The sequence below is a fragment of the Podarcis muralis genome, chromosome 7 (assembly GCF_964188315.1).
Source record: "Podarcis muralis chromosome 7, rPodMur119.hap1.1, whole genome shotgun sequence".
NCBI classification, from domain to species: Eukaryota; Metazoa; Chordata; class Lepidosauria; order Squamata; family Lacertidae; genus Podarcis; species Podarcis muralis.
Genome location: NC_135661.1, coordinates 26,647,819 through 26,673,626, shown reverse-complemented (window position 1 = coordinate 26,673,626; position 25,808 = coordinate 26,647,819). Strand labels below are relative to the sequence as shown.

General features: G+C 47.9%; 1 protein-coding gene across 3 annotated transcripts; it reads right to left on the bottom strand.

Annotated features, from left to right (window-relative positions):
* Positions 1-1,482: 1,482 nt before the first annotated feature.
* Positions 1,483-25,702, bottom strand: DNAJC16 (DnaJ heat shock protein family (Hsp40) member C16). 3 transcript variants are annotated; one of them, XM_028740554.2, is made up of 15 exons: positions 25,608-25,702; positions 20,976-21,161; positions 19,725-19,791; positions 17,624-17,963; positions 15,432-15,616; positions 14,345-14,449; positions 12,755-12,913; positions 11,801-11,931; positions 9,277-9,460; positions 7,851-8,033; positions 7,414-7,490; positions 6,304-6,384; positions 5,367-5,462; positions 4,065-4,232; positions 1,483-2,629 (listed from the first exon to the last, which is right to left on the bottom strand). In XM_028740554.2, the coding sequence occupies exons 2-15, from the start codon at positions 21,140-21,142 to the stop codon at positions 2,236-2,238; spliced, it is 2,337 nt and encodes a 778-aa protein (XP_028596387.2). In that variant the 5' UTR covers positions 21,143-21,161; positions 25,608-25,702; the 3' UTR covers positions 1,483-2,235. The 3 variants fall into 3 exon arrangements, with proteins under 3 accessions (XP_028596387.2, XP_028596388.2, XP_077787545.1); XM_028740555.2 differs by lacking the exon at positions 25,608-25,702 and adding an exon at positions 25,453-25,597; XM_077931419.1 differs by lacking the exon at positions 25,608-25,702 and adding an exon at positions 24,135-24,157.
* Positions 25,703-25,808: the final 106 nt, after the last annotated feature.

Below are 25,808 nucleotides of genomic sequence, written 5' to 3'. Positions count from 1 at the left end.
TTAATCCTCTTCTCTCTCATTCGTTTCCGGACGTTCCCGGAGGGGATCCTTATGGAGGAGCTGACGACAGTTCAAAATGTCCCCCAGAAGCTCCGCTTAAAGGCACCTTGCACCGAAACCCCTGACGGTTGTCAGTAGGATCTCTCTGACCTACTTCCGTGGAAACCAGACGCTCTTGCAGAGGCCGTCCTGAAGCACTTTACCAAAATGGGCAGCAAGAGTATTCGACAGACGGGTGGCTGCGGCGCAGGAACTACATCACCCTCCTCCATTAAAGGACAGGCTTTTCGCTTGCCTTGATAGGCAGGTAGCAGGTGCACCACTATTTCTTGGGGGGGGGGGAAGGATCCACCCAGAGTCACTCCTGTGACAAGGGAAGACCCAGTACAAACAAACCGGCACTTCAGAGAGCTCTTGCAAGAGGCAGACTGCTTGCTCTGTTTTTCATTTTTCTTTTAAAGAAAGAACACACCAAGCACATCCCATCCCCAATTCCCCGTTGCAAGGCACCACTAGCAAGTCAGCAAGACATTCTACTTCCAAGAGCTGTTCTACACACCGCAAAGTCCTGGGCCATTCTTGTGAGGTTCGGCTGTCCTATTTTTGAATGAAAAAGTAGAGAGCAAGCACATTAGGGAGAGAGCTCTGCTACATCTCTCTCTCTCTAGGATGTGCTATGCAGGGGAGCAGCTCATTTCTTTTTGTTTTCGCATGGGAAGCTTCCAAATATACGCCCCACGAACCCATCCAGGACGCATGGCCCATGGTGCGTCATTTTGTAGGGTTGCATCCAACTAAGTGCTACTCGGAGCAGACCCCCTAGAGTCAATGGACCTAAGTTATAATTATGTGCATCAACTTTGATGCGCCTGCGTCCCCTGAGTAGGACTGGAATTAGATGCAACCCTTGGGCTTAAATTTAAATTAGAAAGCAATCCGCAGTTTAAAAATGTGACCACTCCTATGGCTCCAAGGAAAAAGTCAACCAGATCAAGGTGAGCGGCACATTCTGAGAGGCGGCAGGAGGGGAAGCAGCCGGGCCCCTTTGTAAACAAACAGGCCCCTGGAAACCTGCTTCAGAAAAGGGTGGCAAGGGTGCCCTGCCCTAAGAGGAAGGCAAGAAAGAAAGAAATCACATTGCCAGGGAACAGACACCCGGGAAGTTCAGTAGCTTGGCATTTGAATCCTAACCTTATCCTGGGAGAGGCCATATTGAGAGAGGCAATTGCAGCTCCTTGATACAGAGAAATGTCGCTCCGTTACTGTCCTACAGATGTATTGTTGCTGTTTCAGGGCGGGAGGGGAAGGGATGTCCAGGGAACGACTCACAAGCAGGAGTTGCTGCCTTCCACAAACATACACACATACACACACAGCTATTGGCTAGCAGCAGTCCGTAGCTCTATGGATGTGGTTCTGAGAGTATGGCTGTAAAACTACAAGTCTTTCGGAGAAGAGGACAAACCAGACAGCAAGCAGGAAGGCATCGAAAGGGACATACATTTTTAAAATGGCTCATTGCTTCTCGTACAGTGTTTGCGGCTCAGCTGGCCACTCCCTGCCCTGCTGAAGGCTGAGCTGGTCAACTCTACCTGTTGGATTATATTGCACCCAGGGCTGGAGGGGGGCATGCAAATGGGTTGCTAGTACCTTCCCCCCCTCCCCACCCTTATACACATCCTGCCCTGTCAGCTATTTGGTACATACAAAGGATAACGGGGCACGTGTGGGAAACCAACAGGTAGGGATGATTACAGCTCTCTGTAGACTGCGTGGGGGGAGAGTGGCAGCAAAAGAAAACCAAAAACATTTAAACCATCCATAGGCAAAGAAGAGAGTTCCCACAGCAGCAAGGCTTTCATCGACTTTGGAGAAAAACCCAGAGGCGGAACTGGAGCAGGCTGGGACAGCGGGGGGTGGGGTGGGGGACAGGGGCACCGACTGTGAACCAGTTTCGATTGTACGGCTTCCAAGCATTCAAACCATTTGGTACGAAGAGCAGGCGCCAGTGCATTCGCTGCCATGATCGCTCCTAGGTCAAAGGCGCGGGAAGGATGTTTCTAACTCACTGGGCCTAGGAGGATTCATCTAAAAAGCTACCGTCTATTCCGACACTTCAGAAAGAGAGATGCTTGCAGTTGTCCTCTTTCAACGTCTCTGCTGAGATAGAGTTTCTCTTTCGAAAAAACTCTTTTTTTTCCTTTTTCAAAATTTTATGCCGCTGCTGTTGTTTTTTCAGTCTAGCGCAGGCCACAAGGGAATATAAAACCTTTGCAGGGACCCTTCCAACAGACGCTCCATCCACAGGGAGAGCTTGTTGAGTTTGTTTTTCACCGACCTCGCCCCCGGGCTGCAAGAGGAAGACTTCCCACGGACCTCCCCCAGGTCAGATTCATCACAGGGCATCCCCGGGGCATCCCCGTCCTCCTCCGACTTGCGAGGCTTGAAGAGGCAGAAGTATTTCTTGTGCCCGTTCAGGGCCAGGACGTAGCCCGTGTAGTCGCGCTCCAGGAAGTGCTTGTCGTACTGGTTGGGGATGGGGGCGGCGTCTTGCGCAAACTCCAGGACGTACTCCAGCCACTCCCGATGCTTGTCCAGGTTCAGGAAGGAGAAGTGGAGGCAGTTGCTCCTGGAAAAGGGATGCGGGAGGGGACTGTAACATTGTAGAGTTGGAAGCGACCCCCCCAAGCCCAACCCACCGCAATGCAGGAATCTCAGCTGAAGCATTCGTGGCAGATAGATAAAAGGGGTTACTTCTAGCATCCCGATCAGAACTCAGTACAGTGGTACCTCGGGTTAAGAACTTAATTTGTTCCAGAGGTCCGTTCTTAACCTGAAACTGTTCTTAACTTGAGGTACCACTTTAGCTAATGGGGCCTCCCGCTGCCACCATACTGCCGCTGAACGATTTCTGTTCTCATCCTGAAGCAAAGTTCTTAACCTGAGGTACTATTTCTGGGTTAGCGGAGTCTGTAACCTGAAGCATCTGTAACCCGAGGTACCACTGTAAGCCTAGAAGCTGAAAAACAACAGAAGAGCTGGGGGAGAGGAGCGTCTAATCCCCTGGCTCTGGCCCTCCAAACCAAGCTTTCCGGCCCCCATAATTTGGGTGGTGGAAAAAAAGAAAAATTAAAGTGGAGAGGTTGGGATGCCCCTAGTGTGGAGTGGCCACACACACTGCTTGGGGCTGGCTGGGGTGAATATGGGCCAAAAATGGTTAGCCACATCCTTGAGCTAAAGCAACTGCCTTGATCAAAGTCGGGGAGGGAAGGGCCTGGGCTGGGGACTCAAGAGCTGGTTATGTGACCCTGCCTGCCAGGGTAGGCTCACTGGTTCCTGCATGCCTCAAGCCAGGGAAGGGGGAGCTTCTCAGGACTAAAAGCAGATTAAACTGATCTGTCCTCTACCCTACCCCACCGCCTCAAGCAATTCAAATTCGTTCAGACCCTGCTGAACCCCAATCAAGGCCACATTGGGACTTAGCCAATCACCCAATAGCCCCTTGAGAAATACCCATTTCCTGGATCTACTTATGACCTGCAAGCCAGCAGCGTGTCTGGCACAGGGGAATGAGACATCCTCCCATTTGAAATTGGCGCGGCAACCACACAACTGCGAGGGGTTCCTATCCAAGTCAGAGGTGGATATAGGATCAAGTCCTCCCCACATAACTGAAGCGAGGAAGATACATAGGAAAGCTGCCTTGAAACAGAGTCAGGCCATCTAGCACAGTACTGTTGACACTAACCAACAGCAGCTCTTCGGGGTTTTAAAAAATAGCCTCCCCTAGCCTTCCCAAAGCCAGAGGAAAGACCCAAGGGATAAAAATGGAGAGGACCGGGATGAGGAGGTGATTTTAAGCCCCATTTTAGCACAGCCCAACTACCGTTTTGCAGCCTCAAGCTTCCCATCTACAGAATGGGCACAAAAGGTGACCAATTTAATCATCACAGACGCAATAAGCGTCCTGCTCTTCCGTTTAGACTCTGGAAGGCTGAAAATGCCCTTTTTTTTCTCCCACACCTGCAAAATAACTCTGGCCAGTGACAGTGCCCCACACTCACCCAGTGAAAGTGTAGACCTCTAAGGCAAACTTCTGCAGGAGAGGCGTCTTGGTGGGATTGGAAAGGATCAGGACCACGTTCATGTGTCCAGGCCTCAGGCGCACCAGGTTGCTTGTGTAGGTGATATCTGTCAGCTCGGTCACTTCGACGAAGCCCTTCTTGGGGATCCTGTGAGGGAAGGGGAGAGAGAAGAGGCTCAGCAGGAAGCAAGGAGAGCCACCTGCATGGGAGCAAGGGGAAGCAGCAGAACTTTAGCATCTATATGTCCACAGAGCTCTATGGTCTCAAGAAAAGCCTCTGTGAAAAAGGCTTTCTTGGAGGAAGCTGCCTTCCATGAAGGTGGACCATTTGGGTCCATGTAGTTTGCCACTGTCATCTCTGATTGAACCTGTCTGACTGAACCTTCTGCATGCTGGGATGGCTCAGTCAGTAGAGCATGAGACTCTTAATCTCGGGGTTGTGAGTTTGAGACCCACATTGGGCAAAAAGATTCCAACACTGCAGGAGGTTGGACTAGATGACCCCTAGGCCCCCTTCCTACTCTACAATTCTATGCAAAGCAGATGCTCCACCTCAGAGAGCTTGCAGCCTTTCCCTAGTTTCAGCTGCACATGCACTTTCAGCCACTTTCCCCTGGACAAGCTAAGTAAAAGGTTCTCTGCTTTCTTCCATCCTCATTCTCTCTCATAATATCTGCCCGACCTTCTCAGCCCAACAAGCCTCCCAAACCCCCTTCAGATGTCTCCTCTGAGACAATGGAAGCCAGAGGAAGCTGCTGCAGATCATGTCACACCGGCTGGCTGCGGTTCTCCAGGGTTTCAGAGAGGAGCTTGCTGGGGACTGAGCTGGAGAGCTGCTGCAGGCAGAACAGATGCTCCGTCACTGAGCCAAAGCCAACTCACGCTGCGGTGGAAGGCATGCAAAGGTTTGCGTTTCAGCAGGGCCTGGGACAGAGACGTTACCCCAGTTGAACTGGCAGCCCAGGTCAGAAACTGGCTGCCGGCAAGGGACAAACAAGGCCCAAGAGTCCATCTCTGCCACCTCTAATGAAGGCTACGCTTCTAGACCCCTGGCCACTGCCTCTGGCCCAGGAGACGCAAAGGCCAACCCCAGGAAAGCAGAGTGCTGAGCTACGGAAGCACTTGCCAACCTGGTGCCCTGGGGATAGATCTGGACTACAGATCCCACCATCCCTGGCCACTGGCTGTCTTGGCTGGGGCTGATGGGAGTTGTTGTCCTGTACACCTGGAGGACTCCAAGCTGGTGAAGGCTGAACTAAGACTTGATGGACACAGGAGGAACCTGTTATCTTTGGTGAAACTTGTGTCGTTCTTCTCGCCCTTTGGAGGGTTTTCATCCTTCTTGGCAGGAGGCGAATCTCTCTCGTCGCTCGAGTCACTGAAAAACAGCAAGTTGTGCTTTCAGGCGGGGAAGAGACTGGAGGATCGTGGACAGGGTAGGATCAATTCATCTGCAGTGTGACTATTGTGTGTCTACTCAGAAGTAAATTCCCATTTTCCATGAGTATTTGCTTTTAAACCCCTTGATTTTATCTATATCCTGATAATTTTATTAGGTCTTCTGTTTATACTATTTTTAAAAATTAGTTTTTATTAAAGATTTCATTTTATTTTATGTAAACCACCTATATACTAAGAGGAGACCCAATGAAGTTAATAAAATGAATAATAAAAATAATAAAATGAATAAAAAATGAAGTTAAAAATCAATAAAGGTTGGAATGGGGGAGGTGAGATTACAAAACAGAGAAGAGAATGGGGTCTTTCCAATGTCGGCACCCTGGTTTTGAAATGCTCTCCCTAGAGAAGCTCGCCTGGTGCCTCCATCAGTTGAATGATTGCATTGCATTTTATCGTCTTCAGTTTGTGAACTGCCTGGAAGATGTGGTGAGGGACAGCCCATCCCGTTTTACCTCCTGAGGTAAAATGAGAAGATATCCCCCTGTTGCCAAAGTCTCCCTTACAATGGGTTGCAAGGTGGCACCCGTGAAGCAGCAACAGATTCCAGCAAGATCTCACTAGAAGCTGCTGCCGCTTCTCTGCCATTGGCAGAGGTGCCAGGATACCCCCGGGGTGCCGCCTCTTGGGGTTCTGCCGCCCGAGGTGGCTGCCTTAGTCTGCCTCATGAGAGGGTCGGCCAGCCATCCCTGGATGTGGTTAAGTAGATGGGATACAAAGGGCAAAAAATACCTACCTACCTACTACATACGACTGCTTACCTGAAAGCCTGAACAATAACGGTCCCAAAAAGGATGAAGAGGGCTGAGAAGATCAGCGATAAGAGGGGCATCATTTCTCTCCTGCAAAAGAGGATCACCAATGTCAAACCGAATCCGCAGCCTGTGCCTTCTTCCCCCACCTCTGAATGGGCTGCCTCCCGGGAGAGGTGAAAATGGAACCAATACAAGAATTGGCTCCCTTCTGTCCATCTTTGCTGTCCTCTCCAGTTCCCTCACCCTTGTGCCCCTTAGGAAGTACTGTGCTCCCTCAACGGCCCAAGGTCTGAGAGGAATTTTATTACAAAGGTTAGAATTATTATTACACTGTTTTGCACATTCAGGCATGCTTTATGGCCTGCATCAAATATATTTGCAAGAAAAAGAATCACTGTTAACATTAGGTGGCAGCAGCAATAATACAAACACAGTGATCTACTGATGGCTCAGGAGAGGGAGAGCAACTCCTGGTGGTCAAGAAGCAGAATGTCTCCACCCAAAGCGCTGACCAGCGGCCCACCCAAAACTGGCCCAAACCGCTTTGACAGTCTTAACTTTTGCCTTGAGCACTTCTAATTCCATGCAAATTTTACACTTTATCATAGGGGATAGTGGTAAATGCATGAGGATCCAGAATGTGCAAACTGAAGGAATCAGAAGAGAACCTGTCCGGGTTGAGCCAATGACCCTGAAGAGCCACTGGATCCTGATATCCGCTGCCCCTCCCCCCTGCCAGCTGCCTAGGCCCCCAGCTGGCTCTCAGACCTGCTCCCTTCCTCTCTAAACAAGTACCTGCTCTACCTGCCCTGCCAGATCAGGCCACTGCCCCACTGAGTCCAGCATCCTGTTCCCACCCAGATACTGGTAGGAAACTGGCAAGCAGGACCCAAGAACAGGAGCAATTCTTCCCCTCCTGTGGTTTTCAGAAACTGGTATTCTGAAGCATTATTGTCTCTGAATGTAGAGGTGGAACACAGCCATTTGGGTTAGTAGCCACTGAGCCATCTTCATGGGAATCAGCACAACATGCCTAAACGTTAGAAGGCCACCCCTGGTTTTGACACTCCAAAAATGCGAGTCAAGGAAAGGCTGCTATTAATACAGAATCCATACCAGTTGCTGTGAAAGAGGCTGTCCCAGCTGTCTGATATATAGTCGATGGCGGAGTAGATCCATCGGAGGAAGAAAACCTGCGATCACACCGAAAGAGCAGAGGGGAAAGGGTGATTCCGATCCATCAGCTACAGCTTCAGTTCATTATTCTGGCATTTAAATGAATGCAGCAAACCTATGAAGGTCTACTTAGATGTAACCCCCAAAGCATCCAATGGGATTTACTCCCAGGTAAGTGCACAGAGGATAGCAGCCTAAAGCATGCGCAGCTATGTCCAAGGAAATGTATTAGCGCCAGGCTGTGAGTCTATTTCCTCATCTTGATGTAGAGAATTGAAGGCTTTTTGCATCGAGATCCCATCACCCTCAAGCACACACACACATACACACACACACACACACACACACGTATCCTGTTAAACGCCCGCAATGCTTACAGGAGCAAGTTCATCGTTCAAGTCTGGCAGGATGGTATCGGAAGAGAGAATGCCTGGGTCTGTCCTCAGCTGATCCAGTAGGTCCAGAAGAATGAAGTTGTCCTCTTCACTGCCACTCCAGGGCTCGTCGAGGGCTTTGTAGACTACTCGCCCGGCATTGTTGCGCCTCTCCAAGATGACCACCTGGGCAAGAAGCAGAGGGTTAAACCACAAGTTGCTGTGGGGGAGTTTTCAATACAGTTTTAGAGAAACCAGCCGTGGCTTCCAAGAGTGTGTCTAGCCAGGGGAGAAGGAGCAGGTTTAGGGCTTCACTTGAACCCAGAGCCCCAAGCCTGAAGCTCCAGGCAACAGGAAATCTTTTGTTGGGATTTTGCCTACGTGCAGCTTCACACAAAGCAATTAAGAGTTGGCCGAAAGCCAAGAAGACTGAGCAGAGGGAGTTATTCTGCCTAGAGATATGGGACCTTGGATATAGCTCTACTATTGGTTAAGGTCTCCCACACGCATGATGACTCATGAGCTTCCCTGGGTAGTGTGTTGGTCAGTGTGGTGTTCTGAGAGTCGTTTGGAGTTTGTTAAGAGAGCTAGTTTAAGATCCGTTTCTGTTGTTGTACATAGTAACTTGTGAGTCTGCTGTAAATAATAAACTCCTCTAAGTAACCAAGTTACTAGTAGCAGCGTCTTGTTCCTGCTTCCTCCTTCCTTCCTGCAACTGATTGCTCCTGGAAGTCTGTGTATGCTCTGCTATGTTCAACTGGGTCTGGCTAAGATCCTGCAACAGGTCAAAGTTGCGAAACACCAATATCTTTACCCCACAGCACAGATAAAGGAGTGGTGTCTTTGGCCCATTACAACCAGGTGGGAGTTACCTGGCCTTCTGCCATCACCTGCAGTTGGAGGTTCATTGCCTCACCCACTTGGTTTCTCTGCCTGAACGGGCAGTGGCAAAATGATGCATGGACTTAATCCCTATTTTTCACAGTCCTGTAACCACCCCCACCCCCCACACTTTATGTTCCCATCCTGGCCTTCTACAAGAAAATGCTTCCACAAGAAAATGGGGGGGGGGGGAGGTAGGAGGAGAATCTCTAGGCCACTGGCCTACTTAGGTCTACCAAGTCTCCCTGTTTGGCTTGCGAGGCCATTTTGGCTAGGCCAAAAAGAACCTTCATATTGGGCGGATCCAGCCTGCAGAAAAGCCAGTGAAATTAGGGCTTTATAATTAATCTCAACCCATTTTTTTATGTTTTCAGTTCAATTTTTTGACATTTCAAAACATTATTTTTTTTATAAAGTTCTCTTACAATGTTTCCCTGAAGTGCTGCTAACTGACCCAGGAAACATGGGACTAAAGGAACATTTTGCAATGAATTAGAAAGAGCCAGCAAGACGCAGCTGGGCTGGAGGACACAGGCAGGACACTCACGGCTGACTTCCCGTGGAATCTTTCGTCGTCCGTTAGCAAAGTGTGCCCAAACTGCGGCTGGTAGTTGCTGTAGATGTGCACAAACCTCAGGGTGTCCTTCGTGTTGGCCAGAGCAAAAGCCAGAAAGGCTTCATAGCTCACAGTGTATTTATCGCCCTCGCCGGTAATCAAGACCACACAGTACCTAGAACATCACAAGGGAAGAGATAATTACTGCCCTCTCAGAAACATAATAGGACTAGTTGACAATACTGAAAGCACTCACAAACCCACATACCCAAAGAGACAGCAACTGTTCACAGGGAAGAAGAAGAAGAAGAAGAAGAAGAAGAAGAAGAAGAAGAAGAAGAAGAAGAAGAAGAGTTTGATTTGATATCCTGATTTATCACTACCCGAAGGAGTCTCAAAGCGGCTAATATTCTCCTTTCCCTTCCTCCCCCACAACAAACACTCTGTGAGGTGAGTGGGGCTGAGAGACTTCAGAGAAGTGTGACTAGCCCAAGGTCACCCAGCAGCTGCATGTGGAGGAGCGGGGAAGCAAACCCGGTTCCCCAGATTACGAGTCCACCGCTGTTAACCACTACACCACACTGGCTCAAACTCCTTCCCAAGTCACTTGGCTGGGACCAGAACACTATGCAGCCAGAATCAAGGGAACTTGGACTCCAACCCTTTCCGCTTTAGGGGCGGGTAGTCTGCAGCCCTCAGCCTAATTTTGAAAGTTCTCCGCAAGGCATCAGTTCAGGCCTCTGGCAAGAGAAACCTGTCCTTTCCCAGGCAACACAGAGATAGGAAAAGGGTCAGAGAGAAAGAATAGAAGCCACTTTCAGTTCTGCTTCCGGCTACTGCCAGCCAGTAGCTCCTGTCAGATTACCCATCAAGGGAATGTGGCCCTCAACAGAAAATATGCTCCCCTCCCCCTGAGATTTCAAGCAAGCTCCTGGCTTCAGCAAAGAGAATCTGCAAGGCAATTTTAGTTTGCCCATGCCAGAGGAGGCCAGGACAAGCCCCTCTGTCCAAGGCTAGCTACTATGGTAAAGTCCGAGAAGAGAAGGCCTTGGGGCAATGGGGGGGGGGAAGCACTGGGTGGATTCAGGCAGCCCATGGCCTTGGGGAGCAATGAATCTTGTAGATTGCCTGTGGGGATGCTCCATGTGATGGGACTCTGCAGTGGGACTTCTTTTTCTGTAAACACTTTGCACGCAGCTGAGCCATGCTAACCTTGAGGTTTGAGGACTGCACTGCCCTCTGCAGGATGATGGTCTGAAGACAACTCAGAAGCCTGCGCTAGTGTAGAACCTGGCCTGCATATGTCCAGCCCAGACTGTATCCATCTCCCTGGATGCAAGTATGTTTCTGAGCCCAACCTGGTTTCTAAAGCCCTGGGGACCCCTCTCTCTTTTGAGATCACCTCTCCCCTTTTATCAACCCCTGCGCTAGCTGTGTTCTTCTGATCAGAAACCGCCTGGCACGTTAAGCTTAAGGTTGTGTGCTTTTTGTAGTTGTTCAACAGATGCTGTTTTCACACACCTTTGCTGCTAACTATTGGAGTACTTTTATTTTTGTGAGCTGCTCAGAGCTGCAGAAAGGCTGCACAGGAATGCACTATGGAAAAGAGGTGGGGGACCCTCTGTAGGATTTACTGGCTTGGTAGAGGAATGGCAACATTATCATGACCCTTGAGTCAGAACGTCTTTCTTCAGGTGCTGAAGTCGAGGACTCCTGAGTCAGAAGAGGATTTGCACACAGGGCCACACCCAGAATCAGGTCCGCAAAGTGAACCCATGGTACCTGTGCTCCTCTGGCCTAAGGCTGTCACGTAGCCATTCTCTGACTTACAAGAACTCCATGACAGAAGACCCAGTACAACCAGATTCTTCCCTGGGCGGCCTGAGTAAGTCTGCTGGAATGGACTGAACCCTTTGCAATCAGAACAGACCCTGCTGCTTCTATATAAGCCCAGTCCAAGTTTGACTGTTGCTGAAACAGCATCAGCACTCTGCTCTCTTTCAGCATTCAGCATGAGCAAGACTTGCTTCGTTGGAGGTCACGTGAGGACAGGGATTTGCAAATTGCAGTTCTTAGTTCCTGCACGTTACTGAGGCAATCTGGACTCTGCTCATATAAAGAATTGTTTATGGGAGAAAGAGAGTGAAAGCTAATCTGCCTTATTAAATTCCTACCCCGCCCCTGCCCCCCCGCAAAAAAACCCCAAATACCTTCTCTGCAGAACGTTCAAAAGGGCGGGGGGAGGAAGGTAAGGAAGTCAAGTCACTCTGAACTCTCCTTACCTTACAAAACCTGCCCAACAATTTTACTGTGCAACCCCAAAAATACTTGAAACTGGTTAAGGAAATGCATCGGCAGCTGCAGAGTTCTGCTTTTCCAGCTGCAAATTCTTTTAGGCCTAGATTCTCCAGCAGTTCTCGGTATCCCATTTTGAGAAGGGACTTGAAAGTCCCCAAATAACCCCTACAAAACCAAACACACTTTGGAGGAGCATCACTACCACCATGAGCCTTACTTGCGCTGCCTGTGAGACTTTTTCGCAGGACACAACTCCTGAAAAAGCTTCTGGCTGGTGAGCCTGGATGCCATGAGGAACTTGTTCTGAGACAGGAAGTCATCAATAAGCTGCTTCTTCATGCCTCGGGCCTGGAAAACAACACACACACACCCAACAAGTTGTCAACCAACCACAGAATTTTCAGCTGATGATTCATGTGCCTTTTAAATACATTTGCAGGTTACCAAAATACTTCAGCAGATTACAGACCACCATCAAGGTATACACCCTTCTGAGATGTGGAAGGAACTGCCAAATAAACTCACAATTTAATAACAAAAACTACTTATGTATTGCTAGAAAGAATATATATATATTTAAAAGGCGAGCCCCATCATTCTTTGTCCCACAAAAACACACCCAAACCAAACTGGCCAAAGGGGGGGGGGGAGCCAGAATGCCCTTAAATATGAACTTCCTGATTAATTTTATTTCAGAATTGTTTAATGACTAAACAGTGTAACCCTAATCATGTCTGCTCAGAGGTACTACTGAATTCAATGGTCCTTACTCCCATGTAACTTGGTAAGGACTGCAGCCCTAGTTAAGTAAGGTCCGCAGTCCTAAATAGAGTGGGTTGTATCTAGTTTTAGTCCTACACAAGAGTATACCCACTGAAATTAAAGAACCTAAGTTAGTCATGTTCATTAATTTCAGTGGGTCTACTATGAGTAGGACTAACACTGGATCCATCTGCACTGCAAACTTTTGTTGCAGGTCCCCACAAAAGTCTAGATTTGGATTGCAACTTCTTTAAGGTAAGGATCTGTGCTTTCCTTACAAGACTGATGGAGCTATTTGAAGCATCCTTATCAACACCACAGAAACAAGTTAGGCTGAGTATTCGCCACCTGCCTGTTAGGGCCAGAGTTCTCACATAAGCAGTCTTGCGTGGTGGCTGCCATACTGTACCTGGATGACATCAGCAGGCTTATCAACGTGCTCTTTGAACACCATCATGGTGGGCGTGTAGACGTTGATGTTATACTGGCTGGACAGCTCTTCTGTACCTCGGAGCCCAACGTACACATATCCAAAGGACAGGTAATCTCTGTAAGCAAACGCCGTCAGCTGGAAAGAAAGGGGAGGTGGATGCAGTTGGGCTACATGGTACATTACGTGCAACACATAGACAGGAACCCACTCTGTCTTCACTCTACTGTTACACAGGAACATAGAAAGCTGCCTTCTACTGAGTCAAGGCCATTGGTCTATCTAACTCAGTACTGTCTACACTGACTGGCAGTGGCTCTCCAGTGTCTGGAGATGCCAGGGATTGAAGTTAGGGCCTTCACCATTGAGGTACAGCCATACCCACATTCAAGGAAGCGAATGACAAGGAGATGTGCCTGCTAGTTGTGTGAAATGCAGTTCTGCACAGAAAAGAATACAGACCAGGGGTTGATGGCAGAGGAAGGGATTTGCCAAGCCCTGCTGGAAACCACAGGGTGGGGTGGGGTGAGGATTTAAGAGTGCTCTTGTGATCAGGTCCTGCTTGCGGGTTTCCCACAGGCATCTGGTTGGCCAGGGTGAGAACAGTCATTCAGTAGCCTTGTCTTTCACAATTTCCTCCTCTGGACTTCTTAGCCCCCAGTGACACTAGGGCAGGGTCTCTTTGACAGCGGCAATAACCAAGCGTATGCAGCTGCCTTCTACTGTCCGTCTAGTCCAGTACTGTCTACTTTGACAGCTGGAGATTGAGCCCTGTGGCCTCTGAAATCCATATAATGTGCTCTACTTCTGTTCTGTGGTCCATTACTCCAGTGGTGTAGGGGAGGGGCAGTGGCCCTGCGTGTAATTCTGAGAGGTGCAACCAGGAGCCCCCATGACATGCTCCCTTATCAAGGCTGCGTGGCTGAGCTCCTGTCGCCTTCAGAGCAACGCCACGCCCAGGCCAGGCCTTCAGGGCTGGGGTGGCGCCTCCTCCTCCTTGTGGTTGGTGAAGGTGGCCACGGCGGAAGGTGATGGAGCTGCCAAGCCAAGAAGGCATGCAATGACCGCCACCATCAGCGCCAGAAGCCACGTGCCTTGCGGGCTCTACACATGCCCCCCAGAACGTGCCTCCACTCCAGCTGCCCAGTTCACCAGGGGGTGCAACACTTGTCCCGCTCTGGTCGCCAGCAACCCATGTTATGCCACTGCTGCACACCACTGCAGAATACTGAGCCCCTGGAAGGCTGTTTCAGAGGATCCAGGCACTTCCAGGTCCGCAGAAAGGAGGCATCTGATAAAATGGTCCACAGAGCTTTTGCCAGCCTTCCCCAGCTGTGCTGGCTGGGGCTGATGGGAGTTGTAATACAAGACACCTGGAGGGCACCAAGTTGGGAAAGGATGGCTTATGCCAAAGTAAGCTTTTTGTCTTTACGGTGCCATGAGACTCTGTTCTTTTTAGTACAACATCTTAATACAGCTACGCACCTACAAAGGAAGCCAGAGGACCTCCCCTCCCCTGCCCCATTTCTTACTAAGCGGCAAAAACCAGGTACAGAGCAGAGCCTTTACCTTGTATAACAGAGGGACGAGGGGCATGTGATCAAAGAGAAGCACGTGGGGTTTGTTCTCTTTCTTCCAGTTCGACAGGAATCTGACGTAGTTTTTATCTGTAATCTTCAATGTAAAACAGAAATGATCAGTCTCAGTCATCAAACACTGAATGCTGTTTCAGATTCAGATTTTTTTTAAAGGGTAAGTTGCAAACTCTCATCTAAGGGCCAAATGACATGGTATGCTAGGACAGCCTCTCCCCACCTGGTGTCCTCCTCATGTTTTGGACTGGAGCTCCCAATGGCTGTATTGGCTGGGGCTGAGTAGTCCAAAATATCTGGGCATCATTTGGGGAATACTGTGGCAGGAGATACATGGGCCTCCTGATGTTAGTGCCAACTAAATGCAGCACAGAAAGACACAACAGTATCGTAAAGCCATGGTTTATTGAGCTCAGTTGTGGTTTGTTTATAAATCCAAACCTATTCAGCCAGTTAACTATGGTTTGCCTGTGGCCAACAAACCACAATACAAAATCATGGATTGAAGCTGGCTTAAGAAACTTGGCTTGCATCAAATATGGTTCCTTATTACCTCAAAACCCACGACTTTGACTTTATACTGGTTTGCTCCAGCACCCTGATCCAGATGGCTGTTCAGCTACAGAGGTGCCTAGCAAGAGTGGCTAGAAAAACAAAGCCAACCTTAGGCAAAACAAGCCATGGTAACTCTGCTTATTTGCAAGGCTGATCCTGGCTTTCGCATTCTGTACAAACCTGGCCAACGGGTGATCAGTTGCTACAGGAGCTTTGTTATCCAAAGGATGGGATTTCTAGACTTGGCGACAACTCACTTTAAACCCAGGATCCCATGAGACTGAATCATCAATACCCCCCCCCCCCACTGTATAGAGAACAGAGTAATTCCGAAATCCACAAGAGACCCCCAAATATCCACGAAGATCTGAGAGCGTTGGGAAAGAGGTTAGGTGGCACATGTCTTGGGGGGCGGGGTGGGATTACAAAGTCTCTAATAAAATGCTAATGAAAACAAAAACAGAAAATAGCAGAGAGGAGCTTAAAATAAATCAGGAGGCAATAATCACCTTCTCAACAAGGTTACCCGGAAGTAGGCTTTCCACAAACTGCCGCAGATTCTCCCGAACAACTGCATTGTGGAAAAAGGTAATTTTCCCATTGATAAGTCCCAGGATGGATGGTGTACTGTGTGCTCCTAGGTGATGTGCCAAGCGCCTCTCATAGCCAGCATGAACAACGCCAATCCCCACTCCTGAATGAGGGAAGGAAGGATACCATAAAGAAGAATTAATCTTCTCTGCTATGGTCTCTAACAACTTCAGGGAATCTAAAACATCGGAAGTCTGTGATCACATGTTTACTGTAGCATCTAGGAGCCTCAAGGGACGGGGATTAACTGCTAGTGCATTCTCTGCAGCAGCAGAAACAGAAACGGAAGGGTTGTAGATCAGTGGTAGAGCATAAGTACTGCATAAAAAGGTCCAGTTCCTAACATTTCCAACTCTGCTGAACTGCTGCCAGTCAACGTACCAAACTAGATGAAGCAATAGCCAATCTCAATGGAAGGCAGCTTCCTATGAATAAGACTGAGCTCTGTGTGAAAGCAGAGGTGGGGGACTGGGTCCAAGTCCCTCTGTGGGCCATTTGACAGGTAGGAAGGCCCACCCACCTATCAGTCACCTGATGACAGCAGGTGATTGACACGTGTCAAAGTTCAAAGGAGGTCTGGTAGGCAAGGTGGCTGGCAGTCAAATCAACCTCCTCTGAAGATGCGCTTTCTGTGCCAACCTGCTGACTGGTGCTGGAAGCGCACCTTCAAAGAGGCTCCCGCTAACCACATTATACAGGTTCAAAACAGGTAGGTATTCCTGTTCAAATGTAAGAATATGAAGAGGAGACCACAAAGGAGAAGAAATGGTGGCTTATGGCCCAAATGGGTTCCAAAAGGACTTATTCAAAAAGAACAAAAATTGATGTCACTTTGGGAAACGCTGCTCTAACACCATAGCTACCATAGCTGGGCTCCCTGGAGCTGTCCAAGGTCCTGCATACTCTCTGCTTAGCTAGGACCAGTGACTAGGCACTCCCTCCTTCCTTGGCAAGCCTCAGGCTCCAACAGAACTGGACTTGATGCAGAGGCTTGATGCAGCAACCAGGGCAGCATTTACTCAATCTTCCACGAGCCAAGGCACACTTTTGCCCTGAAAAGTTTTGTTTTTACAGTAAGAATTCCAGAAACAAGTGAAGAAGGAAGTCAGTTGTGCAGGTGATATGAAATGGACGTGACCAAGTTAGGTTTTATTAATTTCAGCAGGTCTAATCTGAGTAGGACTTAGCCAAATACAACCCACACTGTTTATATTAATGGAATATGTAATGCAAGGAAGTTAGATGCATGCCCCAGAGTACTGATGTTTCATAAAGCCTCTTCTCTGGGCAGGATTTGTTTTGTTTTGTCAATGAATTGGGAGTGATGGAACGATCCAGTCACCACCAATGCAGAGAGGGGGGGGGGGACTAACAATCCTCAGTACAGGATGACTGGAAGCAGGCAAGGCCAGAACAGGGAGTCATGCAGCCATGCAGCAGGAAACCTCTTCCGTGAATGAGCACACTAGCTCCACAATAGCCTTTTGTAGCTCAATTCATTTATTTCACAAGGCACATTGGAGTGGCCCTCTCAGAGCACACTGCTTTTGAATTACTGCAGCTGCAGCCTAGGGAAGATGCAGCCAGACTCTGAAAGAAAAACTCAGGCCAAATACAAATGGATGGTGATGTCCTGCAAAGCCCTCAATTGCCTGGCTCAGCACCCTATGAGGCCACCTCTGTTCCACCACAACCTTACAAGTAAACCAAGAACCCTGGGTTGAATCCAGTAGAAAGACCCACTGAAATTCATGGACATGACAAAATCAGGTCCATTGATTTCAGGGAATTTTAGGAATGGTATCTCTCAAGAGCAGAATAGGGGCCTCCTAACAACTCTCAGCATCGTTAACAAATTAGAGCTCCCAGGATTTTTTGGGGGGTGGCTGTTTAAATGAGCATCATAGTGCTTTAAATGTATGGTGTAAACGTGGTTTATGTGTCTCAAGAGGGTGAGGGGGGCTTGCCCTTTGGAGATTAGCTAAACCCTACATCTTCTAGTGAGCAAACTGGCTTCAAACTGGCCAGGGAGAGGGTAGAATCATGCAGTTTTCTGCCCCAAACCCTTTGGATGCAGGTGATGCAAATCCAAACACGTTTCTCTTCTTACCCAGCCCTTCAAGTTCCTGGACCACCTCCTTCCACACGGGCTCAATGTGGATGCAGCTAAAGCACCAGTCCGACGTGATCTTGATGAGGTAGGGTTTTCTGAAACTGTCGGGCAGAATCTCGTTGATGTAGTGTGAGAAGTGCAGCAAGTACTTCTCGTCGGAGGAGTCGCGGCGGTCCGAGTTGAACGGGAAGTGGAAAAAGGATTCGTCGAAATAAAAGCTCTCGTGGAAGTGGTGGAACGGGCGGTTCTGGGACTGTTGCTGATGGGGGTAGCCCTGGTTCTCCCCCACATCGCCATAGCGGTCAAAATTTAATCTCTTTTCCTCATTGGACAGGATCTGTTTGAGACAAACACCAACACTCTTAAGTGTATGTTACCGGTTTATGCTTTGTGAAACACTAAGGAGCGATGGGCTGGGTCCAGGTTAAGTTAGTTGAATAAGCGCCCCAATGAAACCTCTGCAACAAGTCATGACTGCACCCTGCCTATTTCGACAGGGTCTAAATTCAACCAAATCAGCCTGGATCCAACCCAATGTATTTGGATGGCCTTATGTAAATAGAACAGGTAGTGGGGTATAGTGGTTAGTGTTTGGACTAGGACCTAAGAGAGACCAGGGTTCAAATCCACACTTGGCTATGAAGCTCACTGGGTGACCGTGGGCCAGTCACTCACCTACCTAACCTACCTACCTCACGGGGTTGTTGTGAGGATAACATGGGATGAGGGAAAACCATGTATGCCAACTTGAGTTCCTTGGAAGAATATCATTGCTGTGATAATAACATTTTAAACGCTACTTTTCAAAAGACATTACAAGATGAAAATTCCATGCCAGGATCTCCATATTAATCCTAGCTACTATATTTCCATATTAATCCTAGTTTCATGGTTTTTTTTTGGTTTTTTTCAGTCTGCAAAACTACATCTGTTTTGGTGGTGGTGAACTTTATCCAGATGGCTAAATTCCACCACCACTAAAACAGGCCCATTATCTAAATGGTGCTGTCCTGATATTTTGGACTACAACTCCAATCAGCCCCAGCTAGCATGGCCACTGGTCAGGATTATGGAAGTTGTAGTGCAAAACATCCGGAAAGCACCAAGGTTGGGAAAGCTGGGCTAGAATACCCCCTCATAATACTAAAACTTAAGTATCACCCAAAAAATTGATTGCCAGCTGATTCAAGCCAGACAAGAGAAAGCAGTTCTTCACACAAGATGTAACTAACTCATGGAACTCATTGCCACAAGATGATGGCTTTAAAAGGGGATTAGACTATAGTTAGCCAATGTTCAGTTGTTGAAGTTCGATTCCCATCAACCCCAGCCAGGGATGTTGGCAGGTGTAGTCCAACATATGGAGGGCACCATGTTGGCTACCCCTAGGCAAGACAAAACCGAGGAAGATGGGACTATCAATGGATATTGCCATGGTAGCTATCTTCCCTTGTTCTTATCTCTTGTTAAGTCATCTAATTTGCCCCTTAGACCATGATTATACCCAGTTAACTAAGAAGCAAGTCCTGTTAAACCACCTTGCCTGTGAGTCCTGGAAGACCTGCTCCCTGCCCTGCAGGCTTTTTCCCACCTGGCCTGGGAGGGCGGGGCCCTGACTGACTCCAGCTACGAAAGCTGAGGCTGCTGAACAGACTCTTGGGCTGGGGTATTGTTTAGGGAGTTTTGTTGGAGGCGGGGGTTGCTGCTGTTACTAATATTAAATTTTTATATCTTTACTTTCTATCTTTTTAAGATTTAAGTGAAAATTGCTCAATGTGTACTTTTTGGTGTTTTATTTAATGTGTATGACTACTTTTGCTAATTATGTATCTTTTGTAATTATGTAAAAAAATAAAACGATTGATTGAAACTCGGTAAGATTTTATTCTCAAGTGTGATCATTTTGGTCACGGTAACATTTATGGATTTACATGTGTGGCGTGCCAGGGTAAAACTGTAGCAGGTATTAAATTAGAACACCAGAACCAGGGAAGGGAAGAGGCAGGACTGCCCATCCTTACAGTAAAGGCTGCATTTAAAACAGAAGCCTTAAATACTCAAATATGAAAATACAAAGTTAGAAAAGTGTGCCCGATACCTCATAAGCCTTGCTAATTTGTATGAATTTATCTTCTGCTCCTGGGTCCTTATTTTTGTCAGGATGCCTGGAATGGAAAGAAAACAAGACCATGAGCAGTTTGATCACAAGGCTGTTGGGTTTAGTTCAACCCTGGCACTGTGCAGGCAGAACTGACACTAATTAAAGAATATGTCACTAAAGCTTAATCTGTTTGATGTTTGAACAGATTTACTACAGGGGGTCGATTCCTGATGCGAAGAGAGAATTGGCACTAATTAAGGCACAAACCTTTCATATGCAAAGACAGAGTCAACAGACTCTGCTACCTGGGTCTCCCTGTCTTTGCCCACCAGCACATACTTTTCCTAGTAAGGTAGGTAAAGTTAAAGGACCCCTGGACAATTAAGTCCAGTCAAAGGCAACTATGAGGTGCGATGCTCATCTCGCTTCAGGCCGAGGATGCTGGTGTTTGTCCACAGACAGCTTTTCCAGGTCATGTGGCCAACATGACTAAACCACTTCTAGCACAATGGGATGAGTGCCAGAGCGCACGGAAATGCCGTTTACCTTCCCGCCACAGCGTTACCTATTTATCTACTTGCACTGGTATGTTTTTGAATGGCTAGGTTGGCAGAAGTTGGGACAGAGCAGCAGGAGCTCACCCCAGCACGTGAACCTTCCTATCAGCAAGCCCAAGAGGCTTAGTGTTCAGACCACAGCGCCACCCGCGTCCCTAGTACTTTCCCTAGTATTCCTCCTTGAGGCACCTTGTTTTGCTGGCTCCCTTTTTACCAACAGCACAGAGCCCCTTCTGTCCTTAGGGCTTGTGCAGGCAACCACAAATATAGCAGCTCAACAGGAGCAAGTGCATCCAGCTATCTGGCAAGCAGGACACCCAGAAGGTCTAATTTCAGCTGAAGCTCTTCAGCAGGGAAGAAACAGCAGGACTCCTACTGTTTCTTAACTCCTCCATACTCTGCACAAATGAGGGATAACTCTGATGTTCTCCCAAGCCCTCTGTGCATGCCAGAAGGTGGAGGACTGGCAGCAACCCAAAATAATGGCTCGCTAGTAAGTCAACATCTATGGACCTCTGGGCTCTGGCTAGGTTCTTTACCCCAACTAACACTCGTTTTTCATGCTGTCTACAGCTGTGCACTACATGATAAGAAAGGCTGGCAAGCCTTTAAGGAGGAGGCAGGCAGTTTTTCAGCACAGCAGCTAAGCATGATACACTGTGATTCCAGCTGCATTTCATGAATCACTCACCATTCCCGGGCAAGCTTCTTATAGGCCTTTTTAATGTCCGCCTGACTAGCTGTCCTGCTGATTCCAAGGATCCGATATGGATCAAAATCGACAGCAGACAAGATCTGCAGGACCAGGACAAGGAACAAAACCACAACCAGGGAGACGCTTAGCCGTTTCATTTCCATTTTCCCCCCTGCAGGTAACCTGTACAGGAGAAATTTCAAAAGGAGAAAATCTAGGATGAGACATTAGAAAATTGCAATACAGGTGTTTTAAGGTCCCAAGTCTTAGGCCCGGCTGCTTCTTTCGGCAATGGCCACCACCTTCCCTTTCACCTCCATTGCGGCCCTGAAACTTTGATTCCATTCTAGTCTCCTACAATTCCCACAGCCTTTCAGAGAACTCTGATGACAACACTGCCACTTCCTCTTTTAAAACTCATTTTGACCCTCCACGCAGATAGATTTGGAGGGACTGAGGCCATCCCAGCCACTGAAGTGGGGTGAGGCTGGGTACCAGGCCCTGGCCCCAGCCTGGTGGAACACACTGCTGCAAGAGATCAGGGCCCTGCGGGATTTGACATCTTTCCGCAGGGCCTGCAAGACGGAGCTGTTCAGGGCCCAGACTGACCCCCCTCCTTTTATAAGTTCTACCTTTCATAAGATCCTTTTATAAGACCCTGCATGTAAGTGGCCTCCCTAACTCCTCCGGCCCATATAAGTCCAGCACAAACAGTTGGGCCTGGTGAGCACTTAATGTCCCCAACCCCTATAGTTATAATTCGTGGGTTGCCATCAGATTTTATTTTGATCTTAATCTGATTTTAACCTGTATTTTAATTGCTTGGTTGACTTTATGTTTTTAACGTATTTTATATTTTGATGTTAGCCGCCCCGAGCCCGGTCCTGGCCAGGGTATAAATAATTTATTATGATTATGGTGATGATGATGATTACCATCCTGCTTCTTTTCAAGGGGGCCTACCTGAGTCTGGGCTAACCTAACCACCCAAATCCCTTTCTTCTCTCACTTTGAGCACAGGGGCCATCCCTTTCCCAAAGCTACATGTGAGCTGCAAGACTGGACTGCCAAGCAGACACCTGGATGGAGCTTAAATGGTCCTCAGTCAAGGAAACTGAGGGGGAAGGGGGTGAATACCTAACAGTAACTAAGGAGAGCAATTGGTGGCATCAGAAATCAGAATATTTTCCACCATTTTATTTCACTATGGATGAACTTCCATTTCTGGGAATGCATCCTCATCAAACCAGTTATAATGAATGATACATGAATGGACACAATAACTGCATTTGCACATAACAGTAAGCCAAGATTTTTAGCTGAATGTGCCAGCACACTCAGCCCAACTGCTTCCCCTTTGCTTCTCCCTTGGCACGAGCAGATCAATAAACCAAGAAAAGAGTAGCTTTGCATTATACCTAAAGCTAGGGTTGTGATTTATTTAGGCTGAATAGATCCATGATTGGTAAGCCATAATTTTAAGGCTGCTTGTGAACTCAGCCAACACCAATCAAACCAGGCACTTTCAAAAGTTGTAATTAACATTTTTCAGGTGACTATTCCTAAGAAACATACATAAATAGCCTCTCACCTCTTTTGCTAAAAGGAATGCATTAACCATTTCCAATGACTCCTTAAAATGTAACTAATGTAAAGGAAGTTAGGAGTTGCCATGCCTTAAAACGGTGACAGTCCACTAATAATAATATCCAACCCAAGCTCTGAATTTGTTTGAACATATAAAACCACATTAAAAATGTGCTTTGCTGATTTCTCCTCCCCACCAAGAAAACGCAAATATTTGGGGACAGCTGGTTTGAGGCATTGAAAAAACTTTTGAAATACTTAAATGGTGTGAAAAATGAATATGGCATGTGTATTATTTTTGTTTACTTAATGTATGGTAAGTAAAATATGCCAAATCTTATCCTAATTAATTCAGGACACTGGAAAATATTTCAGTTCAAAACTTTATAGGAAAATGACAACACTGAAAAAAACTCATTTCACCTGAAGGCTAAAGTGTCAATCCCCAGATGATTCCTACTGAACTCAATGAGACTTGCCTCTAAGAATGATCCTAAAACAGATTTCACTCCCCAAATATACATAAAGCCAGGCACTACAGGCAGGAGACAAAATGGCAAAACATTCATCCCAAACCCACAGAAGAATAATGTTTGGCTAGTGTAACATAGAAGAGATTTATAGAGTGGCAGCTATGTTGAAGCAAAAATAGCAAAGACTCTTGTGGCATACACTAACAAATTTTATACAGCATAAAATTTTATGGACTAGTCATCAAATATGAGAAACTGCATTGAAGTTATTATTCCTACTCAAATATATAGATGTATGAGAAAATAATCTTTTCAAATTGGGGCAGGGGTTTTCACATTTTGAGATGCCAGCAATAAACACTGGCCTTCATTTTTCCACCCAAAAAAAAATCCCTAAAAATAAACATGCTAAACTAGATTACTCTGTAGGGCATCAGAAAATACTCTAATCTAGATAGGAAAGATCTCCAGGCTTTTTTTTCTTGGAACATCCATACCACCAAAACAGGTTTCAAAAGTCTGGATATAGTTTTGGTACTTTATGCTACAGAATACACTGGAAACAGAAAACAGTACGAGTATCAGTAGAACATTCTTTTCATGCAGAAACCAATGTAATCCTGCATTCTGACTTCCAGCAGGTTCTGCAAGTCTCACAAAAAATTCCATGAAAGCAACTGTTTTCTTGTGCAAACAGCCCTCAGCACCCAGTCCTAAGAAGCATCCCTGCTCCATTCCATTAAACTATCGTGGTAGATACTCATCCAAGCTTCCATTTCCAGGCCAGCCAGTTACCTCTGGAAAGCTCACAAGCGGACCCTTCCCTTGTTGCTGTCACTAACAGCATCTAATACTCAGATGAGGTCCCCTCCTGATCATGGTTAATAACAAAATACATAAGAGCTGTAGCTCAGGAGAATCATCTTTGCATGCAAAAGATCCCAGGTTCAATCAATAGGGATGTGTGTGAGAGAGTGTGATGGGAGCATGGGGAAGACCCCTGTCTGAAACTTTGCAAAGCAGCTCCCCATCAGCATGTAGCCAACACTGAGTGAGGTGTCCCAGTGATCTGGTACAGTGAAAGGGAACTTCTTACATGTGTTAGGAGCATCTGTTGCACATGTTTTGTGTGGAGAAAGATCCAGGTTTATTCACCAGGCTAGGCTAGGTTGGACTACAACTCCCATTATCCTATGCCAGCTTAGCCAACGGTCAGGGATGATGCAGTCCAACAACATCTGGCAACCTAAGGCTGAAAAACACTGGGGTAGGCAAGACTTGAGTTGCATAAACCAATGCAGACTGGGAACAAGACAGCTTCCCACACACAAACAGGATACGGAAGAGAGAGTCCCATCCCCTTTTGTTTGCCCTCAATGAGAATCCCGACTTGCAGAACTCCTGCTACCCATGACCATTTGTATTTTCGCCCACTTCATAACAGCATATTGTATTCCATGGCTATAACTCACAGCTCTGAAATAATTGCATAAAACATTTGTATTGGGTTTTATAAGTGTGCGCGCGCTTCGTCAACTAGGCTGTTAGCCTCCCCAAAGTACATCAACAGAAATAATAAAATTAGGGTGAGAGCGGAGGTTTCCGTTGACGATGATGGTGGGACAGTCCTCACCAAGTATCTAAACACAGCAAGCCCCCACCCCCACTCCACACATAAGGCAGATACACCCCCCATCACACTTGAACGGTTAAAGAGGGTTTGGGGAGAGACCTGGGACAACCCAGGCCCAAATCCCCACTCAAGTCACGAAGCCCGCTGAGTGATATTGGGCCTGCCACTGTCTCTTAGCCTAGCCTACCTCGCAGGGTTGTTGTGTGAATGAAAAAAGGGAGAAGAAGAAGAGTTTGGATTTGATATCCCGCTTTATCACTGCTCGAAGGAGTCTCAAAGCGGCTAACATTCTCCTTTCCCTTCCTCCCCCACAACAAACACTCTGTGAGGTGAGTGGGGCTGAGAGACTTCAGAGAAGTGTGACTAGCCCAAGGTCACCCAGCAGCTGCATGTGGAGGTGCGGAGACGCGAACCCTGTTCACCAGATTACAAGTCTACAGCTCTTAACCACTACAACCATGAATGCCACCTTAGCTTAAGCTCCTCCGAGAAAAGCCTGGACGGGAATTCAACAGGAGGCGGTTTCGAAAAGGACATATGCAAGACAGGTATGTCCCCCCCTCCACATGCCTCTGCCCTCCAAGAGGGTCCCCCCCCCCGCCCAGCAACTGTCACCACGCAATATCGCACCAGGGCTAAGCGCCTTCTCTCCTGCCCCCCATTATGCGCTTCCCGCAGTCCCCCGCCACTACACTCAACTCTGCCCCCCCGCCAGATAGGACCCTCCCCACGGTTTCGTCTGCCCCCCCCCCATTATCCCCACACCTTTAGTCCTCCATACCAGAGAGAAGGGCCTGGGAGGGCTAGAGAGTCATCCCTCCCTCTCAACCCCCCCAAGTCACGTGGCTACTTAGGACAGCCGCCGCCGGGTGGGAGGAGAGAAGGGGGCACCTCTGTGGGGCGGAGTGGGCAGGAAGGGCGCTCGCAAATACCCACCCTAGGCTCCTGTCTCCCCGGTCCCAACTTCCGGCTCGGCGGCCCCGCCTCTGGCCGCCGTTACCATAGAGATGGCGCAGCGAGCCCTCACTTCCGGCGCGGCGAAGGCCCGCCTCCCTTGACAGACGGCCGGGAGAGAAGGAGGTAAAGGACGGGAGGTGGGGCGCTAGTAGTGCCGCCGCGGTGCATGGTGGGAAAAGA

Coding starts and splice junctions, on each gene's coding strand:
- DNAJC16 (XM_077931419.1), bottom strand. Junction 11,932..12,754: donor AGCCTGCTGATGTCATCCAG/GTACAGTATGGC, acceptor GTTGTTTTCCAG/GCCCGAGGCATGAAGAAGCA. Junction 2,630..4,064: donor GAGGTCTACACTTTCACTGG/GTGAGTGTGGGG, acceptor TCCCTTTTCCAG/GAGCAACTGCCTCCACTTCT.